Source organism: Sander lucioperca, chromosome 14, assembly GCF_008315115.2.
Source record: "Sander lucioperca isolate FBNREF2018 chromosome 14, SLUC_FBN_1.2, whole genome shotgun sequence".
In the NCBI taxonomy this organism is placed as follows: Eukaryota; Metazoa; Chordata; class Actinopteri; order Perciformes; family Percidae; genus Sander; species Sander lucioperca.
This window is the reverse complement of record NC_050186.1, coordinates 32,410,317-32,433,825: the sequence shown is the minus strand read 5'-3', so window position 1 is coordinate 32,433,825 and position 23,509 is coordinate 32,410,317. Positions and strand designations below refer to the sequence as shown.

At 40.3% G+C, this 23,509-nt stretch overlaps 2 protein-coding genes and 1 long non-coding RNA gene across 8 annotated transcripts in view; all 3 read left to right on the top strand.

The window, feature by feature from the left end:
* Positions 1 to 1,507, top strand: part of LOC116041437 — a 9,337-nt gene extending 7,830 nt beyond the window's left edge. The window contains exon 4 of the long non-coding RNA XR_004102955.1: positions 274 to 1,507. This is a non-coding gene — a long non-coding RNA (uncharacterized LOC116041437). The remainder of the gene's footprint in view (positions 1 to 273) is intronic.
* Positions 1 to 23,509, top strand: part of purg (purine-rich element binding protein G) — a 27,601-nt gene extending 4,092 nt beyond the window's left edge. Inside the window, exons 2-5 of one of the 2 annotated variants that reach the window (XR_004894963.1) lie at positions 4,685 to 5,546; positions 8,448 to 8,454; positions 11,849 to 11,858; positions 23,500 to 23,509. The gene's annotated coding sequence lies outside the window, so the exon portion shown is untranslated. Of the gene's footprint in view, positions 1 to 4,684; positions 8,297 to 8,447; positions 8,455 to 11,848; positions 11,859 to 23,499 lie in introns of those variants that run through there. The other variant, XM_031287328.2, reaches the window with a different exon arrangement.
* slc38a9 (solute carrier family 38 member 9) overlaps positions 12,480 to 23,509 on the top strand; it is a 37,623-nt gene continuing 26,593 nt past the window's right edge. Inside the window, exons 1-2 of one of the 5 annotated variants that reach the window (XM_031287324.2) lie at positions 12,480 to 12,861; positions 19,322 to 19,454. In XM_031287324.2, the coding sequence (XP_031143184.1) occupies positions 19,354 to 19,454 (101 nt within the window). In that variant the 5' untranslated portion in view covers positions 12,480 to 12,861; positions 19,322 to 19,353. Of the gene's footprint in view, positions 13,066 to 19,321; positions 19,455 to 23,509 lie in introns of all 5 variants that reach the window. The other 4 variants (XM_031287321.2, XM_031287319.2, XM_031287323.2 and 1 more) reach the window with 4 other exon arrangements.

The following is a 23,509-nucleotide window of genomic DNA, read 5'->3' as shown; positions in this document are numbered from 1 at the left end:
CGGGGGAAATGTGTTACAGAAATCTCTTTTTTTCTGCTCTTCTATCCTGTTAATCATCTCATGAGCCCTGAGATGTCTCTTGCAACCCCCAGGTTGTGAACCACTGATGTAGTCAGTGTAGCGATGCCTTTCAAACTCTTTTGGATACTTGAAACATTGAGAAATATTTGATTTGATTTTAATATATGCCCCCTTAGACCATTACTCACTAATAATATTTGAAATGAGACACCAAAATGAGCTCTTTCCTTATGACATTCGACCAGTAGCTAGATTTTAGATTTTGGAATATGTGGTGCTAGGGAAATGTGTTTACACATTTTCTGTTTGTCATAAAGAGTTGTTGATGCCCATGTAGGACAGCGCAGATCTACAGGTCTCTGTTTTCAACATGGCGTAAACCGATAGGCGAAGGTAGAAACCCTGGTGTTGAGTGGTAGAATAGAACGGGCTCAACTTGGTGCTCAAACAGGCCCGTTAACCGCACCGACTACGTTTACATGCACATAATATATCGGTTTTTGCCCTCATTCCGAAAAAGACAGTATTCTGACTAAGCTGTTTACATGGCTTATGAAAGTGAATATTCCACTAATATTCCCATTTTTTTTCCCCCATCCTGATTTTTTTCAAACTTTTCCACCAGTGGTGAACACAGCCTCCCTCTTTCATTCCTTCATCCATCTTCTTAAAAAGATTGGAGTTGCGATGTTTGCGCATATCTAAAAACCGGTTCATATTCAAGTCTTTGATAATGTTTAAAAGTAGCGGTGTTTCTCCTTATTTTCTTTTGGCCGTGCATCTCTACCGCCCTGCAAACTGTCGGCTGGTTGGTTTGTGTACAGTAACCATAGCAACGCACAGAGCTGACCGTAAGCCGTAAACAGGCAAGAGGCCGTAAACTATCACAAACTGCAATAAAAGCCCAGATTGAGACGCAGCGTCCAAATTCCCTATTTACATGTCCAAAGAATGCTTCTAAAACCCAAATAATACCGGCATATCCTCTTAATTGGAAAATGCTATACTCGGAGAAAGGCCTTATTCTGAATATCCAAACAGAATATGCATGTTTACATGACCCGTATGAAATTCGGAATAATAGTGGAATATTAGTGTGCAATGTAAACATACTCAAGTGTTGTCGTTTCTGCATAACTGTGTATTTTACCTTTCCCTACTACCTACCGATAAGGAAGTGATGAAGTTGTCTTAAAGTGTCCATGTCTTACTCGTGTGTTCTTTTTGGCTGTGACTGAGTCCCTAACAATCCATCAAGTGCTGCTTCTCCATTAGAGCTTGGATGGCAGTTTACTGTACATTCACTAATGACAAAGAGCCGGATTCAGACTGGGACTTAAGCGTACAACTACAGCTGCTACTCTACTCATTCCCAACCTTGGAGTCAATACTTGGCGATTTAACCCTTGTGTTGTCCTCAGGTCAAAATTTTCCCTAACCCTAACACGTTTAAAGTTTTTTTTATATCACAAATATGAGGACGCAAAAATCACCCTTCAACGTCTGTATGGGACGCACCGGGCAGAGCAGCAGCTCCTCCGCGGCGCTGTGAGATGATGTAAGAGACAACGGTAGCGAGTAGTACGAAAGACAACCAGTATCCGTATTCGTTTTCTCAAGTGACACCAAAATTCATTAAAATCATGTCATATTGGACCATTCGACAGAATGCCATGCTGTTTTTGTCTTTAAAAAATAAGAATGCAATTCGCTAAAAATACAAAACAGTAGTACGGAAGACCAAAAATCTGCGTAAGGAGGCAGTTGGGGGGGGTGGGTCAAACAACACAGGACCTTCCCCCAGGAGACCGGGGTTCGTTTCCTGTTCTTGTCCCGCGTGTCACTGAAACATACATTTTGTAACCCCACCCACCATCTTTTCCTAAACTTAACTGTCCCGTTCTTGTGCTGCATGTCAGTTAAACGTACATCCCGACCCAGAGCACCAAAAAGTGACGCCAACAGTCCCAACCAAGCGCATCTAAATAGGACTCTAACAGAGACTTTGCGTCGATAACAAACGCCAAAGTCACCTGACCAAGCGTCGCTTTTTGATGCGATGGGAGTGAGAATATGTTGTCAGCTAATGTTGTCAGTCAAGCAACACAACCATGGTTTAAACCGACTACAAATAAACTAAAAGATTGGAAGACAGCGTTTATGTGGCTGATGCATCCCAACTCGCTCTAAGGAGTCCTGATAGAGTACATGAAGTCTTTTTGTACTTATTCATACAGTAGAAGAAATGAAATTAAAGCAACTAATTATTGACAGGCAGTGTAAAATGTGAAAAAAGAAGCTTCATCTAGCCCATCATAATAATAATGTTCGTCCATTTAACTGTACTGACTGGTCCATGTGTGGACAGAAGAAACTCAAACGTGCACATTTTAAACACAAGTGTCTGAATCTGGCCCTTTGTCTTAGTGTAACTCTGACTGCTGTCAACTCTAAGTTTAATGGAGTTGAGATGTAATGAAACGACTGGTATTGGTGTAGGAAGGAGAAAAAAAAATGCAAAAACCGTTAAGAAAAATCTGTGTTAAAATATTTGTACTGGTGGCAGCCGATTCTTGTGATGCCTTTAGGTGCATGAAAAGCACAGGACTAGTTGGCTTTGGTGTGTTTGCTGTACTGTCTGGTGTAGGGCATGAACCTTAATGATTCTGTGAGTTGTTTTATTTTCATATGAATGGCAAAAGATATATAGCAGTGTAGGAAGTATAATTCAAAGCACAATTTATTTAAAAGAATATGATGTGGAATTAGAATATATATATTCAATTCTTTACATTGATTTGATTCTGCATTGATATCCAGTGAATTTGGCTCGAGAGGCACATTTTCTCAAAGATTAAATCTTGCCTCAGCCATGATATTAAGATAAAGACATGATATTTATTCTCCTGAAAGTGGAATGTGAATTCCTTGAAAGGAATAATGTCATCTGTCTTTCGTATTCCAAATAGCATTCCTAAAAGCACTTTAAATAAAAGCTGCACTTTTGTTCCGCTGCTTTCGAATCAGTTGACGTAAAGGGACCATTTCTATCCATGCCTTGGGTGTAAAGTGACAATCATGGATCCCTGCTTCTAGAATCTGACGGGCTGCAGTTAAACACAACTCCCATCATGATCTGTATCCATTTCTGACAGCTTTCTCCGCAGTCTGGAGTTGAACACCTTGTGCATATTAATGCAAACACCACATTTTAAATAATCATTGTTATTGATTTTTTGTGAAATGAGCACAACATTTGAAAGGCAAATTTCGTTCTATGGACATGAACAATGGTAAGATTACTCATGCATGACCAGAAGTGTTCCGACTGTTACTGTTTATTTGAAATTCACTCAAAACATTTAAATACTGTATGTTCAATGTGTAATTATCTACCTGAAATTGAAATTCACAGTTCATAAGCTCAACAGGCCATGCCTTTTACGGCAACATTTGGTAAATGCACTGTCCATCTGATCCGCGTCCTGCTGTCAGTAAACCAGGCATTTTGAGTAAGGAATCTTTTTGAATTTTACACCAAAGATGGCACCGCAACTGAATGGATCAATGTTTATGCTTCAGTGTAGATTAACAATAGATCAAGCGGGCAGTGTTGTAGTTCTCCAGACCAGTCTTGGTCTCAAGACCACTTTTTGAAGGTCTCGGAATCGACTGCAATTTTACTCGGTATCGAAAAAAGAGGACACAGGATTTTATTTCAAGACCGGCCAAGACCACAACTGCAGAGATGTCACTAAATTGCCTGTGTATTATTGTAATTGGATGTAAAACTTCCTGCCTAACATGCAACCAGTAACTTGACTAATTTATAATTTGAAATTTGTTAAAGTTAACCCCTTCTCCCCGCCCCCTTTACACAAACTCCCAAGAAAGGGAATGCGAGAAACAGGAGAAAAAGCTCTGGCCATCTGGCACTGGTCTAGTCTTGGTCTTATCTCGGCCTCAACCCCTCAAAGTATCAGTCTCAAACCCCTCAATGTCTCGGCCTCAACCCCTCAAAGTCTCGACCTCAAAGTCTCTGTCTCAACCCCTCAAAGTCTCGGTCTCAACCCCTCAAAGTATCGGTCTCAACCCCTCAAAGTATCCGTCTCAACCCCTCAAAGTCTCGGTCTCGACCTCAAAGTCTCTGTCTCAACCCCTCAAAGTATCAGTCTCAAAGTATCGGCCTCAACCCCTCAAAGTCTTGGTCTTGACTCTGTCTCGATGCACTCTGGTCTTGGTTTAGGTGGTCTTAACTACAACACTGCACACAGGTTACATTGTATACATTTGAATGAGTTAGGTGTTCGATTTGGTTCGTTTGAACTTTATTTAAAAATTTTAAACTGGCAGCCTGGCACAAACAGGACATTGGACCGTACATAAAAAGGTTAAATGTTTTTTTCATGGATTATTTCTTTTTGCTACCAAAAAAGTATCACACATTATCAAAAGTATCTTCATCTTGATGAATGCAATGCTCTGTAAAACTCACCCTCTTTGAAACTACTTTCTGGTGTTAGCAGATTTTGATAGTTTCATGTAATGACTTTGTGCTCATTTCACAACATTTCATGAGACCAAGAGGAATGAATTCAGGATAGGAAGGAAATCGACACTTTTTTCTGACTTAGTTACTGTGTGCTCCTGTCTTTTTCTGTAGAACCAGAATGGTGTGCTGGATGTCAGTGGTGGAACCCTCGTGAAAGAGATATTGTTGGGAAGTTTTGTCGGACTGCAGTGCTAAAAACATTCTTGAGAAAGCTGAGTGAGACTTTTATTATTTGTGTAAAATGAATGACCCTGACTTAAAAGAAGAACAAATTAACCCTCAGTTTTCTTCGTCCAAAATCTGAATATATAAATAAATAATTAGATAGCTAGATAGAAAGATAAAATCTATTTATAATAATTTCAGTCTCTTATTTGCATAATAAAAAGTGGGTATTTAATATATTCATATTTCTTATGTGTTTCCCTTAAAGAGGCATACTGGTGCTTTGCTTTTTATCCCCTTACTAATTTTCTAAAGCATGCCACCAGATTGGATTGATTTCAACCCTCTGACCCAGAAGACAAACACTAAGATAACAGACGATTAAAAAAGTGAAATTGGAAACTTCTTGGCATTAAAAAGATTGCCTTTTAGCTACAGCAGCCAGACAACTCTGCAATGTGTGACGTCTGAGCATCGTTTAGCGTTCTTCCAGCGCGCGGCGCATAGAAAAGACAACATGGGAAACGCTGCTAAAGTAGCAAAAAGCTGTTTGCAATCAACCGCACAGACTGAAAGAGAAAGATTTCCCGTGCGATTGTTAGCAACATTTCAGGTGCACTCACTTTCAGGTTTTTCTCCAAATAAAGTGGTTTCGGTCATCTGGGTCATCACACTTTCTCAATTTCCCTATAGTGTGACATCATATGGTTCTTTCCATGAAACTTCCTAGTCAAATTGTTCAGAAATGTTGGACCTGTAAAAGCAAGGCGTTTGCATGACATACTGACATCCATCTAAAAGGCAGAACGTGCAATTTTGAAATTTAAATTTGAGTATGGAACACCCTAACCCTCTGTATCTTCCTCAGTGACAGAGAACAGCAGCTGTGGTCAGCTTGACTTGACAGTGACGTTGGATTCCAATCAGGGTTCAATTGAACTTTTTTCGTCCACCAGCCAAAACGGCTAGAGAATGCTGAAATTTGACCAGCCACTCAATAGATGACCGTTGGCTGGTGAGTGATGCAAATTTACCAGCCACTTGCATTATTTTACCAGCATTTGGGTGCTAATTTTGAACCCCGATTCCAATGGTGGCAAGATCAGTGGAATCAGTGGAGAACCAGGGTCAACAACGTGTTTAAGCTTAACTGAATATAACATACATTTTAAGATTGTTTTGTCAAAACAGCCATATGTGCTCCTATTTCTCTTCTTTGACACGTACAAAAAAAATCGTATGTCACTGTCCACTGGCTAACTTTTTCTGGAACTTTTAGCCACATGACACGGCCTTGATATGACCAGTTATAGATCCGCTGAGGGAGAGACGTGAAATTCAGATGACGCCGTCATAAGTATAAAAGCACAACAAGCAAGCAGTGCGTTCAGCCAGAGATTGACCACAGCTGCTCTTCGCCGCACTCAGGAAAGTACAAACAGTAGCTGAGCGTTTGACTCATAGAGAACAGATTTTGGGGTTGTTACTTTTGAAGTGATGAATAGCATACATACACGCTGCTGGTGTGCTCCTTTCTGTCTTGTGAGTCATGTTTTTTGAGTGGACAGTCAGCAGAGAGCTACAGCAGAAGGGCTACAGGATGTTGGACTTTGATGGAAGGACTGGACTGTTAACACAGATCTAACGTCTCCGACCCTGACGCCTTAAAGCACCTTTACGATTTGACTGTATCTTTGCTTATTTGAATCCATATGCTTTGTTATAGCAAATACGGAAATTATACGAAAGTCCACTTCACACTTACTATAACTTTTGGATGGCGTAGTCACATCCAGGATAAAAACGGATCAAAGTACCGAGGTGGGATTCACCTGGACAAAGTGTGTATGTGTACATGTGTGGCTGTGCAGGTGGAGTGATGTGAATGTATGCGCACTGAAGAAGACGTTCTGGTTTGCTGTTTAGTTTTGCCTTCTGTTCACCATCCGTGTTGGAAGTGGGAAATGTAGAGATTTAGCTGTTTGGTAATCATTTAAAAAAAAAAAAAAAAAACTGAAGTGAATAATGGAAATGTGAAAAGGTGTATATTTAAATACATGTAATGTAATACATTGTTGTGTCCTATTATTCCTGTAGAGTAAGACTTAAAAAAACAAGGAGGTTTTGTACTCTAGCACTTTCTTTAATGTGTACTGTATTAGTTTACTACATGTAAAAGTACTGTATGAATATTCATTACTTGCCTTGTAATGTTCGAAACGAAATGGTAACCAAGAAAAACTATGTTTTTAGAGTGTATGCATGCCAATGGTTGGGTCCCAGTATAACAGGAAAACTATATGAAAAAAATGGTGCTATGTTACATTATATAAAGGTGCTTCTATGGACCCCAGCTGAATGCATGCAAAGAGGAACTATCAAAAGAAGACGAAAAAAAGAGAAAATGGATGTCTTACTGCTGTTCTCGAATGAGTGCTGCCTTCAAAAGATGTCGGAGAATTTGGAAGAATCCAACTTTCTATTGGTTAAAATGCATCCCTTCAATTATCCAAGGTATCCAAACTAGGCATGGGCCGGTATAAGATGCTGACGGTATGGTAACCTTCAGCAAAAATATCCCGGTTTCGCGGTATTGTGGTATTATGGTATTGCAAATACATATATATAATAAATATATTTTGAAATGTCTGGGTAACAAAAAACAACTTTTTTCCCCACTGAACACAGTGTATTTTATTTTAAACACACTGGCAGGGTGAGGGATTTCTAAACTGCACTTTCTGTCCGTGACCACTCATAAAAAACAGCTCATACATTATACATTAGTATGACGGAAAATTTGAGTGGTTTTGAAACTGTGACTTTTTCAATCCGCGGTATACCTTGAAACCGGTAACCGGCCCATGCCTACTCCAAACATACATGTAGAGTTTGTTGAGAAGGAGCATTTTAACTCGGAGAAAGAAAGTTTTAGTGGAGCATGAACTCGGACATGGAGTGTGTTATTACACTCTGTCAGCTGGGACTTTCCAACTGAAGACCAGAAATGGAATGCATAGTAGGTGGCAGATATCCTACCTGATCACAAACGGTGAAGTCTAACTGTAAATGTCGTCTTTTCCAGACTCCACAGCTCTAAGTTTGATAAGGTCCTGAGTCTATTAGTAGCCCCGGAGCCACAGTGACTAAACATGGAAATTGACCAGTTTCATAAAGTGACTCAAACTTAAAGAAGCAGTCCGTCACGAGGTGGTTTCTGTTTTTAAGAAAAGAAAAATGTCATGTCTATTTACAGTTACACTGCCTTTGTGACAAAGGTCTAAAAGATCTATAGACAATCTCAATGACATCATTTTGTACTCTTTATTCTTCAGATGTTTATGTGTTTAACAAAGTTTTTTTTTTTTTCATGTGGCAGAGTTATAGGAAGTCAAACATAAATATAGTGTTCGAAAGTTCAGAGTTGTTTGAATTTGGAAGACTTTGTGCTGATTGTTGCTGGAAAAGAATTTGGAAAAAAAAAGATAATGTGTATGTTTATTGGTTGTACTGATCATCTTTGTTTTTATGTTGCTCATTAAATGTTTTACAGGATTATCAATGCTTTCATTTGTTTTGTTATATTTCAAGACTAAACTATACACCATATGCATCTGTGGGCTGGTAACAGGGTTCTTTTGCTGATGTGGAGTGTTTCAGGAAGCTTCTACTTGATCATCAGATCATAACATCATGTAATGACATCAAGTAGAAGCGTAAGCACTTATTCAAGCAAGGGTGTATCTTTGGGTTCAACATTGTGGGGGGGTTGAGATCTCCTACTATCTAGGGAGGTCCTGGGACATGTCTGCATGGATTGAGAAAATAGCGACAAAAACATCGAAAACATTTTAGAAAAAGAACTCGAAAGAAGAGACAAAAACGTGACTAGAGTTTAGATTCTCTGCCCGAGCCCGAGCCCAAACCGGACCTGACCCGACCCACGGGCCGGGCCCCTGATCAAGCATTTGTGTTTTTTTAATCATTACTTTATTAGCCTTATTGGGTGGGGAGCAAGCTATGCCTCTCCAGCTTCTCCCGTAGCACTGACTTGAGTGGGAGGTAAACTGGGCTACATCGTGTCTCCCCCCTCTGCAGCACTGTTGTCGGCCAGTGCGTCGGCATGCAGAGCGTGGTGAAGGACAGTATTAATTAGGTGATGGAGACAACAAAGTCTCCCATGTGGTTCCAGGTCTTTGATTATGTTGCTGCCTTGATCTGTTCCCCTCACTATTCGGCTGAGGGAGCAGCTAGGGTCGAGTTTTTTTTTTTTACGTTTCTTCATTCGGATCCATTTGCGATCCATTCCATTCTGAATAAACAAACAGCACAGTTTACATGCTTCGTCCTTGTTGCATTATTCATTAAGATAATTCTAAACAGATTTCTGTAGTTCAAACAACTCAGAATTGTAGTTAAGAACGTCAGTTATAACGGCCCACGTATTAAAAAATTGTCGGGTTTAAATCGGGCTCAGGCTCATAATTCCAGTTAATGTGTCGGGCCGGACTCGGACACAACGTGCATGGGCTCGGGTAGGGTCGGGCTTGATTTTTTGGGCCCGATCTAAGCTCTAATTGTAACCCATCCCCCCTGTAAATTACGCCTATGTATTCAAGATCAGTCATCATTTTAAAGCAATACTAGCGAGCTGTAGTTCCTATGAGACAACCTGTAGGGTGACCGAAGCGGGAAAAGTTATAGTATTGCTTTAAACTGTGTTGATCCGAGCTTTACATCATTTAGTCAAATTATTCCAAATTGAGTAAGGAAGGAGGAAGAGAAACCACTGAGAGAAAACGTGTTTTATGTCAGAGTGTGAGGATGAGTCACTGAATATGGTTCATATAAGGAAGGAATTTCATAATGCTCGTAGAATTCAAGGCAATCTCCAGGAAAGAAAAGATCTTAGTTGGGTTGTACTCTCGCATTGCCAGCTCTGTCTACAGCGCTGTGGAGTAAGGTCTGGCTACACCACAGATGCATTCTGGGAGAGGAGGGAAAAAAAACGCTCTGAGTCGTTTGCTCAGCGATGGTGGCTCTACTAAATAGTCTCGGGGAGGAACTTATATTACATGAAGTTAACTGTTGACACAGTCCAGTAACATGAGCTATTTAAATGAGCTGATACATGGTTAAACCTCATTATCTCTTACCAGTGTATCTCTGTGTGTACTTGGTCCACAGCAATCCCACCAATCAGTCCCAAAATGTCCCAGTTAGAGAGGAAATGACCTAAACATATTCTTTGTAAATCTTTACAATCAAAAATGACAAAATTACTTCTACTACGTCCCTGAAACAAAGCATGCACTCAGGAGGAGAATAAAAGTGTGTTTTGGGCGTAACATGCAATAAACCAATCAGAGATCATCTCCCATTCCCTTTAAAAGCCAGGCGCGTTTGGACCTCGGCGCATTGCTATTGCGGATTTGCACTGTAATATTTTAATTTATAATATTTTGAATGTGTGTGTGCTGCTGTGCAGCCCTGTGTGTGTAACAAGCATAGTGTGCGCGCGCTGTGCACGAGCCTTTACTAATGCTCTGTTAAAATAACAATGAAATGCTGCGTTATTGACTTTAGACCAGGTTTTTGTTGGTCAATGGTGCGATCACTTTCCGCTGCCTCAAGATAGCAATACTCCCAGAATGCACCTGAACACTCCTCCCTGTAAGACCAGCACGCTCATGGGCCACAGATGGGAGCAGGTGCATTTGCTATTTAAACAATGTGGGCGCTGGACGGGAAACTGACAACTGGGTCGGTCTTAAACTAGCAAAGACACTTGCGTCAGGCTTTGCACTGCGCTGTGCCGGGTGCAAGATAGGACCCGTAGAGTACATCGTATGTACACTCAAATTATCAGTGCATTGTGGGTATTATATAGTGGATTATATAGTGAATGAAAATAACTGCGGAGAATTCATACACCACTATAGAATGGCGAACACACATTATACTGTATAGTGCACTATTTCTGTGATAGGGAACGGCTTCCAACACAGCTTTCGACTTAATCCCACTAGAGCACCAAATGTGGATTAAACCGCCGCTCAAAATAGTCCCAACAAATGCATTTATTCCCCATTTGAGTATCACCATAAAACCTAGTGAGCAGCTGTTGAGGAAATGATGAGGAGAGCCACAGAGGGAAGCATTTAGAGACGCACTCACATGCTGGTTCTGGTCTTTTCATGAGATTTGTTGACAATAAGAAAAATAGGGAATAACAACATCATTTTATCCAGATGTCATATGGGTTAGAGGACAGACACAGCACTGAATGTACATATATATATATATATATATATATATATATATATATATATCCTGTATGTCCAACTCGTCTAAATGGGATACAGCATATATTTACACATAAATGCATACAGTGTAGTGGTGGAAAGTAAGTAAGTATTTACTCAAGAACTGCACTTTACTGCAATTCTGAGGTAGGTCTACTTGTACTTCACTTGAGTATTTCCACTTTATGCTTCTAACCCACTACATTTATGTACAGCTATAGTTAGTGATTACCCTGTGGATTCAGATGTTGCATAATTTTATATGATATGATTATGATACATGGCTATGATACAGCCACATTCTCTTAAAGTTATCTTGTATTTTCTGAGGAACCAGACCATGTCTGTACTACATAAACTAATGTAGTATGTGGCTGGACTGTGCATGCCAAATTGTGGTCAATAAATGTATGTAGAGATGCAGGAAATGGTATTAAAATCGGAAAATGTATTTGGCCGAGGACCCCCAGACCCCCCTGTTTTGTCCACTTCAAAAGTGCATGTTTATATAAGCCTCCAGGGTTTGAACCCAAATAATTATTATGATATGGTAATATTCAACAGTGTGTGTGTGCACTAAATGAAATGCCATTTCAGAGATTTTTCTCACGCACAGTCGCATACACATTTTGGGTTCAGGAAGTGCAGTTTGCGGCAGTTTAACGGTCTTCGCCAAGCCCCAGAAGAAGAGGAAATACAAAATGAAGAGTAAGGAAAAGAAGAAAACCATTAAAAAAAGTACTTTTTTTTTATTGAAAAAGACAGAATCAGATAATTGCAAAGTATGATGATGTAGGGTAAACAGTAGAACATGTGTTGATTGGGTGTAGAAAGGGAAAGATTAAAAGACAGAATGGTGGAAATGGGGAGGGAATGGAGTATCAAGGGAATATTAGAAATAGGAGAAAATCAGGACATTATTTAATAAAAAAAAAAAATCAAGATTAACAAATAGAACATGAGTTGGTAGGTTTTTATTTATGTATTTATTTATATATATATGTATGATAGAGAGACAAATAAATACCTATATGTATATATACAGTATATATCTGTATTTATTTGTGTATTTGTGTGTCTCTCTCCATATATATATATATATATATATATATATATATATATATATATATAGATAGAGAGACAAATAAATACATATGTATATATATATATATATATATATATATATATATATATTTGTGTTTTCTCTCTCTCTCTCTCTCTCTCTATATATATATATATATATATATTTATTTGTGTGTGTCTCTCTCTCTCTCTCTCTCTCTCTCTCTCTCTCTCTCTCTCTCTCTCTCTCTCTCTATATATATATATATATATATATATATATATATATATATATATATATATATATATATATATATATTTATTTGTGTCTCTCTCTCCGTTAGAATGTGAACTTAACAGGATCATGTTGTTACATACTCCGATACAGTAGGTGGCGGCATACACCTAAAAGTTGGTTTGTAGCCCGCCATTAAATGAAGAAGACGAAGACCATTCATCAATAACAACAGACACAGCTCATCAGGGCGAAATATACTTTCAACTTAGCATTTCGTCTTCATTCGGACTGGGTTGCCAGTAACCGTTAGCTGTTATTTAGATAGCGTCTTCTGCCTATATTTATTTTTTGGAGTAACGTTATAGAGAAGAACAGTATTGCAGCATCCGCCGCCGTGTGTTGACGTCTGTTTTTTTTTTTTAAGTCACGTTCGTCTGACTTGCTGGTGGGAACATTTGCTGACAGCGCAAACCTGAGATGAGCTGAGCACAGGAAGGAGCATTTCACTGCACACTCTGGTAAGGATTGGAGCTAATGCTATCATGTTGAGCATACTAAAATGAGAGCAGGGGAAGACATTGTCCAAAGTTAATTAAGGCGTGCCATTCAACCTAGTAACGTTAGTCTGTGTGTGGTTTTTCACCTGAACTCAGTCAGGTAACGTAACGTTAATCTACTTCAGGTAAAATTGGGAACAAAGGGGAAAAGAAAGTCGCCATACGGTAAGAATAACGTTAACGTTACACCCTTTGCTTAAGTTAGCTGAATCATTACAGCCTCGGCACTTTATATTTTAACAGAATTGCCTCTTCACGACGCAGCCTCCATTTCACGTGAGCGTTATCTCTGTACGTTTGTTACAGTATCACAGGAGTAGGCTTTTTTTAAAGGGATGCTATCTTTAAGTCAACACCTCAGACAGTCCAAATGATTGAATCCTGTCCGTTTAAACACAGGGTTTGTAACGTTACTTGGTGCAGGGGTTTATTTGTGGTGTCACGTACCTTGTCTGAGGTTATCTGATGTCACTGCTAAAGTAGTAGCTGTATGTAGACTCCATTACTGGGGTGAGGAAGATGTGAGGAAGAGGACAAGCTTCATTGTCATATCTGTGTATGAGTCAGCTTAGAGTATCACCACCCTACATCATGTTAATACAGGTAGCAAAATAATATTGTTTCTAAGATAAAACATGTCAGTGAAATATCTCAGTATATGGTGGAATGTACATGTAGCCTACTGAAGTACTGTACTTGAGTCTCTTCTTTTCATGCCACTTTCTACTTCTACTCCGCTACATTTCAGAGAGAAATATTGTACTAAACGTACAATATTTCTCTCTGAAATGTATCTGACAGCTTTAGTTACTTTACACATTAAGATTTCTGCACAGAAAAAAAGTCTATACAATAAAACGGCCTACATGTCCAGCTGAAAGGATTAGCTTATTAAACACTCAAATGTGAGGATTTTTCTGCATTGAGTACTTTTTTTAATACTTTTGAATGTACATTTTCCTGATGATACTTAGACTTTTACTTAAAGGTGCAATATGTAATACTCACAGCTAGCGTTTTAAAATAGTTACCAGAGTCCAAATTTAAAATACTGGAGGGAGTCGTCTCCCCCTCCCCCTCCTCCCCAGAATCAAAGTTCACTGGAGGTTGCCAGGCTGAGAAAGCAGCATCCAATAAAGTTGCTAGACTGTAGTCTCACATAGCCAGACATTACGCCACAGCGCAGCGGAGTAGCTAACGCTGGTTATGTTGACAGTCATACAAGTCTGTGCTCACGCGGAGCTCTGTACCCGACTGACAGACACACTTTAAAAATTACTGCTTAAAATTACTGCAACAGCTGAACACCACTACCTCGTCGTCCTCTCTACATGACTGACAGACACACTTTCTTGGCTTAAAATTACGGCAAGAACCGCTCAAAATACAACTACCTCGCTGTCCTCTCTACCCCACTAAACCCCTACTAAAAATGAAAGCAACAATCGCAAACTCACGGCAAACCCACAACCCACTTTCTTGGCTTAAAATGACTCACCGTTGGTCGGCCACTGCAGCTGAACAGGCTACACTGTGGTGTAAATTGCATGTTTCCATTAGGAGGAAGTAAAACTTGCGGTTTCTGTCACAGGTCTGTCAAAGTGGTTGGAAACAGCTGTGGCCCGCTTGCCTGGTGCTCCGGTAACGTTAGCAGTTATGGCGTGTTAGCATGGCGGTGTTAGCCAGCACCAGTTGGGACCACTTCACTGGCTGTGTCTCAATTGTTTTTGTGAGTCACTAACTCAAGTACTCTATACATACAATACATCTCCAATATTTACCCAGGGTTTGTTACGTCTCTGGTCACGCAACTGTTAGAAAACATACCGTTTTTTTTAGGTCGGGTAGAATCTATCTCCATTGATCCTGTTCGTTTGTTTGCTGCTTTCATGGCTGTACTAACATTACAGCTGTAGCGCGCTGGGTTTACGTTTTTACAGGTATATCTGGCAACCCGGGCTGGCTGTCAAACTGGGCAGTTGATACCAACACACAGGCCAAAACACAAACACACATTTCAAAAGGAGAAAATCCTAGCATTAGCATTGTTGTCAGAAAAGATAGTATTTCAACTTAGCATGTTTCCTTAAAGGGGTGATTAAGTGATTATATAGGGTATTTTACACAGTTCCTTAAGGTCTCCTAATAGGGTATGTAACATTGGTTGAGCTGAAAATTGCCCGAATGCTATTTTATTAGGTCCTTAACTACCCTGTGAATATGGCTCTATTTGGAACAAGAGCTTTTCTTCCAAATATGGTCTGCTCATGAATATTTAGATGAGCTGCGCGCTGATTGGTTTGAGCGAACCCCATAGAAACACATTGGAGACGAGACAGCAGGTCTCATATTTCAGACACTGCAAAGTTGTACATGGTTTCTCGGGCTATTTCGTTATTAAATTCACTTCTGAGACTTTTTTAAGAGAAATCAACTATATAAAGCTCAAATATGGGTCGTTTTACGAAAATTGATGGCTAATTGCAAATTTGGTAAGACGTGTTGGACTTTAGGAGCTCCACATAGTCTGACGAGAAAGCGGCAACCTCCATACCCAGTTAAAGTCACCGTTTCTGGGTTACTGGACTATCGGGGCTCTGTGGAGCTCCGCGGAGCTGGCTGGCTGCCAGCTGCCGGCATAACTAGAGTATATTTACAGTTTGAATTTCGTCACGCCACTTATATAACATATACCCCAAGGTCTTATAAAGCTAACAATGGTGTCCGATTTCAATTTAATGCATTTTTGTGAACATTAGGGATTTCGATAGCTGCTACTGTCTCTTCAATCCTATGTGTACAGATCACGGCTAGTTAGCTTCACTTTCGGCGTAATTAGAGTATATTTACAGTTTGAATTTAGTCACGCCACTTATATAACATCTACCCCAAGGTCTTATAAAGCTAACAGTGGTGTCTGATTTCAATTTAATGCACTTTTGTGAACATTAGGGATTTCGTTAGCTGCTACTGTCCCTTCAATCCTATGGGTAAAGATCACGGCTAGCTGCAGGCCCTGGAGCTCCATCAGGGCCTCGGCATTTTGTAGTCCAGTAACCCAGAAACGGTGACTTTGCGCGGGTATGGAGCGCCGCGGGCTTCCCTTCGTGACGGAGATCCAGCTAGCTCACAGTGAGCCGGAGTCTATGAAATAAGACACGTCGGGCGGCAAGGCAGCATCGGCCGCTGTCACGTAGCCTGCTGAGCTCCTGCTGAACTGTGACACACAGTCGGACACAATTTGCAATTAGCCATCAATTTCCGTAAAACGGTTTCTCGCATAAAAAAGTCTCAGAAGTGAATTTAGTGGTAAAATAGCAGATTAATAATGTATATAATTTCTGAGATCTACGCGACCTATTCAGAAGACTAAGCTGACCTCAGATCAGTGGTGTAGCCTATGTGTAAATGTTTGGGCGTGACAAAGAAAGAGACTAGAGCCAAATGAGGAGGAGCCGCCGAGTTGACGTCAACTAGGCGGCTTGTTGAGATTCGCCCGTTTTCAGAGGCAGTTTCAAATTGTGAGATTTGCAGAGGAAAGAGGTGTCAATGGGATTTTGAGCTTCTATGTATGTCCTAGTTAACCACTAAACTGTCATTGTTCAACTATGACAAGGTAAAATCGGTTTTGCATTCTATCACCCCTTTAATATCTGATGACACATTGGGGTAATTTTTTGATTTAATACAGTAAATATACTGTATATCATATTGCACCTTAAGTTACATTTTCAATGCAGGACTTTTACTGTAACAGTATTTTTTACAGTGTGGTATTAGTACTTTTACTTAAAGTGTCTATACGTAACTTTCAGTCTGTTGATTGTAGAGTCCCCTTCGGACTAAAGTGGTAGTGTTTTACCACACCTGCTGTCCTAAAGCTCTTCTCTTTATGGTGCTGTATTACCCACTGGAGATTACTGAGTTAGTGATGAATGTTTTGCTCAGAACGAAAATCATTCATTTTAGAGCCCGACCAATAAAGGATTTTTAAGGCCGATATCGATACAAATATTTGGTGATTTAAAAATCCGATATTCCGATTTATCGGCCGATATATATTTAAAAAACAAAAAATCCAGAAACGCGTAACAAAACATAAACGGATTTCCCGAACGTTAGTTATTTGTAGTTATCACTAAAATAATATGATAATGCAGTTTAAAAATAAACTTGTTTGTTTTATTGTCACAACAGAACAGAGGAACATCAAAATATATTAAAGTTCTGATAAATAAAATGTATAAAAATACAAACTTAAGATATGAAACTTAAAGTCCTTTGAACAAAAACACAATATCAACAAAAATCAGAGTGTTGCCAACAGGGAGGTTGTAGAGCGCCCTTTGGTGGACAAACTGCAACGCCAATTCACAACATGGTTGAAGGGGGTTTTGTCCGTTTTTATTTTATTTTAAATATTCATTTATCGGCCATTATAAATGCCGATACCGATAGTTTGGAAACGCCTAATATCTAGTGCCTAGTATAGCATCAAATACTTATTTTCGTAACAAGTACCAAAAACTGAGGAGGACACGCTGTTGGATGCTGTCCTCCTCTCCTACTTCAATGCCTATCTCCTTTTCTCCCTGTCTTTCACTGGTTGAAGCCTGAAAATATTGTAAACAAATTAATAACATAACTAATTCCACTGGTCGGACTGTTGAGCTCTGTTTTAGACCGATACCTCTGGTTCAGGCTGCTCCTCATACTAATGAAAATACTTTTCAATACTCATCTGGATTGAAGCAGCAAACATTCAGTGTAAGAGTAAAAAATGACATTACATTATTTATAATAAGTTTATTTGATTCACAGCTGCTACATATAGTGTTTTGACCTCGACAACCCAACTGCATTTTACCGCAAACCTGCGACTAGTTAACGTTCTAAAGCAGGAGCAATCGCTTGTTTGCTAAGAGTCGGGTCGGGACTCAACATTGTATTCAGAATCTAAAATATTTTTATAGCACTTTTTAATGTGTGATTGTGTAAAGGTGTTCACGAGATAGATACCAACTTTTCGTGAACTTGTGAATTTCGCCAGCCGTCTTCTCTCCTTATGGAGACAGACGCTGTGTGCACGGTGGGCTCGATGGTGTTTTAACCCTCCAACGTCGCCTTCCAGGCAGCTAACCCTCACCTTAACCCTTGAAACATAACCATTGCTGCGCTGCCTGGAAGGCGACGTTGGGGGCTAAAAACACCAAACACCGCAGTGTGTGTGTGTGTGTGTGTGTGTGTGTGTGTGTGTCACAAGTGACAGAGAGACGGAGGAGGGCAGGGAAAGGAAATGCAGCTGAACGTGTTTTTAAATAGCGTTTTTTTAAATTAATAACGAAACGCAATGTGCTGCGGCCGGTGTTGATAGTGCGGCGCACCGCCACACATTAGTCTATGTGTGGGAAACACTGGGTCAATAGCCTCTTGCCGACCAAGTAGTTAGAGGAACGTAGTTATAGGAACAGTCCGCTTCTAAACAGATCGACTAACTACTCTTCCCCCAAAACCGGTTTTAACATTTGCATTTGCACTGGCCAAGTGGCCATAGGAAGTGGTAGGACGGGTAAGGGTGTTCAGACAAAGTTGTCTGAATGCCAGTGCAGAGCTTTTGTGATGACAACACAAAAAAATCACAAGAATGTCAACAGGTGTGATTAGAAGGCTGTGTGAACACAAAAGACCTTTTGTTATTATAACACAGCCATCTAACCACCGCAATATTTTGTTATGATACCACAGCCATTTAACCTGCTGCTGCTCTTTTTAATCAAGCAGGTAGGCCTACCTTCATGTGTGCATGTACAAATAACTGTAGTAACCCACTTTTCTATTAAATATTTTATTTATATCAAAGTAAAACACAGCACAGCAAACTTTATTGTGCAAAGATAAACTTAAGACCTGTTTACAAAAGTAGAAGGCATGCTAAACAGTGATGTTAATACAATATTAAAAAGATGTGGAAAAGGGAAAGACCCTGCCCTGAGGTAGGAGCTGAAAGAGTTACAGGAACTGTGGCCAGAGGAACTTAATAATCCCCAAATTGGTCCAGTCGGAACACAAGAAAAAAAGGGTTCTAGGAACTGCAAAAATCCCTCCGGTCGGAAAGGGCCTAATTTAAAGGTAAACATTGATCATTTTAATAATGCAGCAGGTGAGAGGGAACCTCGTACAATTGTAGAATCTCTTTCGTATCCAAGCAAAATTGGTTTGGCAACTGAAATATCCCAAATCGGCATTGAATCGGAAATGTAATCAACCTTGTGAATTGATTTGGGAAATCAGTGGTGATACCCAGCCCTAGTTAGCTGTAATGTTACTATATACAGCATATTGCACTTCACAAATAATGTTTTATGGTTGCCGTGTGACAGTCACTGATTAGATTTTACAACCTACTGTATTTTCCTCCCAGTCAGGTGATGAGAGTTGAGAGGCTGTAGCTGAATGTCAGCGGCCATGGAGGACGACGACAGCCGGCCTCTGCTGAGCTCCGAGCAGACTGGAGAGAGCTACTCCACAGACTCACCGGATTTTAAGGCTAAAAGGTAGATTACACTGAAACACTACACCAATCGATACACAGTTCTTCCTAGCACTGCAGTATGCTTGCGTGCACGTGACAGAGAATAATCAGTCTCTCCTGTGCAGTTGCACACAGGTTCATGTTGTTCTACAGTAGAGCTGTCAGTCTTCCTCTATAATACCATTCGAATTTCATTTATTTTTTTAAATATTCAAATAATATTTGAATATTTAATGCTCAAATGCAGCCTGTTATTAATATGTACATCACTACTCAGGCTTATGCATTGTCAATGCCTCTATAAGCATGTGGTTGTTGTTACACGTTCTGTCAACTAGAAGGACTTTTAACATCAGCCTGGCCTTGAAGGGGACCTACGTCATGGTGCATTCCATTTCTGGCATGCCGCTCTCTGTTTACATTATATTCCACCACGAGCACACAGCGACAAACACAAATCAACAGAGAACTCTGGAATGAAATATTATCTAACGTGTAGTGAAGCGGCTCTGTTGTAAAGGCTAACAGTACTCGGTTAGCACAATGACATCATGTTAGAAAGCACAGCCGAAATGATTTGTCATAAAGTAAAGTAACAATAGTGTTAGCCACGATGCTATCAGCATTGATAACTAAGCCAAACGGTGCTGCCACTACTATTTTAGTGATTTATAAGCAACCTGTTTCTTGCAGATTGTCATGTTACTGAGAATACAGCTGTTAGAAGCTAATATATGAAGTTGAAGCTAACTCTGACAGTTGTAGGACAGCTAACATTAACTTTAGCTGTCTCCATGAAGCTCCCAGCTAAGCTAACTCTGACAGCTGTAGGACAGCTAACATTAACTTTAGCTGTCTCCATGAAGCTCCCGGCTAAGCTCCTATAGACCCTTTGCACGGGACGTCACGCTCAACTCGTGCGAATTATGAACGCCATGACGGACGGCGGAAGAGCTATGCTGTAGACGGACAAGGGGGTAAGCTTCGCTTCAGAGCTCGAACCTCCTATGGCGCCATTTTGATGCTACAAAGCGATCACCCGACGTTAGCATTCCATTGACTGTCATTCATTTTGACGTCACTTTGACAGTGAATAACTTTACATCTGAAGTGTTTAAAGACTTTATTTGTCTATTGTTTTTTTCTAAGCTAACACGACAATGTATAAAAGGCTCCATTACCTTGTACCTCACGTTATGGCTCCGTAGCAGACGTTTTTATAAAAATAGGCTAACGATTGGGTCATAACCACGAGACTTACTGTCTCATAGTAGAGGAATTACTGTATAGTACAGGAGAAGCTCTCAGGCAGTTTGGACTTACATTAGCTAATTACTAATGTTAACTATAATTTTAGTTAGCAATAATTATCCTGTGTCTATGTTATCTCCTTACATATACCTACAGTCTCCGTCTCTGCTAGATTGGGAATGATTGAGATTTCTCTTGGCACAGCTACCAGAAGACTTCCAACTTTCAGACAGGTTGCTCACGTCACATTTACGTTGTCTCTCTCAGTTGGAGGCTGCTCAGTAACGCTCAGCCATCACCGGAAGAGTGCTTCTAATATCCTTCATTGGTCTCCGTCCAGAGACACGGGATCTGTTGGTCCATTCTTATATACAGTCTATGTAGATGGACGGCAAGCTAAACTCGTACGTTTTCGTTCGTGTTTGTGTTCTCACATTCACAATCTGCAGAGTAATCCTGACCAACACAAGCATGTGTATGTTATGTATTGCCTTTCTGTTGTAAATGAGTGATAAATAAAATTATCCTCAACCAGCTAGCTGCCGTGCTAACCAGCTGTCCTGCTAACAGGACCAACCCGATGATGACCCACATAACTAGCGAACATCGGTTATTCACTGACCCAGCTACATATCTGAAAAAGAAAGCTGTTCCCTTGATCATTTAACTTAACACACATACAAAAAATATCGGTTAAATTAAAGATGACATGGCACGGAAACTAGCTTCAAAAAGGCCAAAAAAACGAGTTAATTGTGGGTCTGCGGAGCTCCTACCCCGGCTAGCTGATGAGCTAGCTGCAGCTAGCTTTGGACTGCTCGCTAGCTGCTGCCCATCGCGTCGTAATATCCTCCGGTCAAATCTTAACATAGGCTACAGCGAATATAATCACAGATAAGAAGATGGCTAGATGTTACAATTATGTGTGGTTACTACTGATCATAGACACTCCGTGATTTACTGCATGGATTAACGTGTGATAGATAATTAATGACTGCACTTCCCAGAGCTGGGATGTGTTCAGGCATCCATTAGGAAGTTGCATTAGCACACCCAGTGACCAACGGTATGTGGGCAGCCACGACCGACCATGTCCTCTAAAAACATATAATTATGTTATATGCTATATAAATCTTTACTTAAGTAAAGAATAGATGTTATTACAAAATCAACCCTAGATTGATGTATTATCTTTGCCATTATGAGGTACCTCCCCCCGCCGTTAGCGTAGCATTGCGTACCTGTAACCCAGCCAGCTACAAAGAACTGGTTAGCATCCAGACTTTTATAAGCTTTGAGATCAGCACCAGTGTATGGGGATACCCCGTTTACCACATAGTGGTACAGATCGTGTGGACTGAAGTCGGGCAGACTCTGTGATTTAATGAGGTCCGTGAAAACGGAGGGAGAAAGAATGAAGGGTCGGTATCCAATCCTGCTATCTCCAACTCCAAATACTGCTCTTTGTAAGCACGTACCAGATGCCCTACCTTGACCGATAACGGCACGACAAAATGTTGTTCAATAGAATTTTTCTGAAGTTTTTGTGACTTTTGACTACACTTTTTGAAGTTTTTGCCAGTTTCTCTGCCTTTTTTTGGTACTTGTTTTTGCCACTTTTTTCGATGCTTTTTCAAATGTTTTTTCCCAATGTTTTTGTTGCTATTTCCGATGTTTGTTGTTGGGATGTTTTTTTTGGTGATTTTTCCAAAAGAAATTTCTCCAATGTTCGTGTTTTTCGACCTTTTTTGGCGCTTTTTTCTACGATGTATTATCATTGTTAGTTGCTCATGCACGCCCACTCATATTTATTGTATTAAAATAATTGTTGACTGGATGCAAGATAAGCACAACGTGTGAGGCCTACGAATATACTGTACATATTATATAAGGGTTAGATGGTTGTGGCTTGGTGAAAGAAATCTACCTGATCTCACAGAATTCCGTGAAATGAACACAGCCCCTTAACTCAAAATCTGTGGCAGTGTCACGGAATCGCTGAAAATTCAGTGATGGGCCCACGGAAGTATTCCTTGAAATTAACACGGCCCCTTAAAAGTCTGTGATGGTCCCTCGGAATAATTCCGTGAAATGAACACGGCCCCTTAAGTTAAGGAAAAGAAGAACGGGACGGCTGTAGACAGAGGATGGGTTGAGTTTAGGAAAAGAACAACGGGTTGGGTGTAGGAAAAGAACAACGGGACGGTTGGACACGCGGGACACGATCCCCGGTCTCCTGGGTGAAAGTCCTGTGTTGTTTGACCCAACCACCCCCCCAACCAACCTCCTTACGCAGATTTTCGGGCTTTCATACTACTTGCTACCATTGTCGCTCTTAATGCTACGGCATCTTCTCATTAACTTTACTTTGGCATTGTTTTCCATGGTGGCCACACGGAATTTTCACACATTTCGTGCCACCACCACGTAATGCACTGTTAACAGTTTGTGATCATTTCACGGAATTCTGTGAGACCAGGCTGAAGAAATACATTATTAATGAGTACAATATTGTCTTAACTGTAAACACAGCAGCAGTCAGCCGCAAGGACTTGTGGGAGGGCATCTCCTTTCCTTTCATAAAGGATGGTCCGGTGTATTCTATGCTAAAGGAGAAGGGGGGACATGAAGTCAGACTCAGTGGTGAGTGAAACCGAAGCAGAGGGACAGACACAGAGCTGTAGAGGAGCCAAAGTAGACCACTTTTTAATTCATTAACTTTATCGGTTATCAGGCAAATAAAATGCTGATACAGATCATCTGCAAACTGCCAAAAAACGGCCCAATAAATCGGCCGAGGCTGATGATCAGGAAAGAATTAGATAT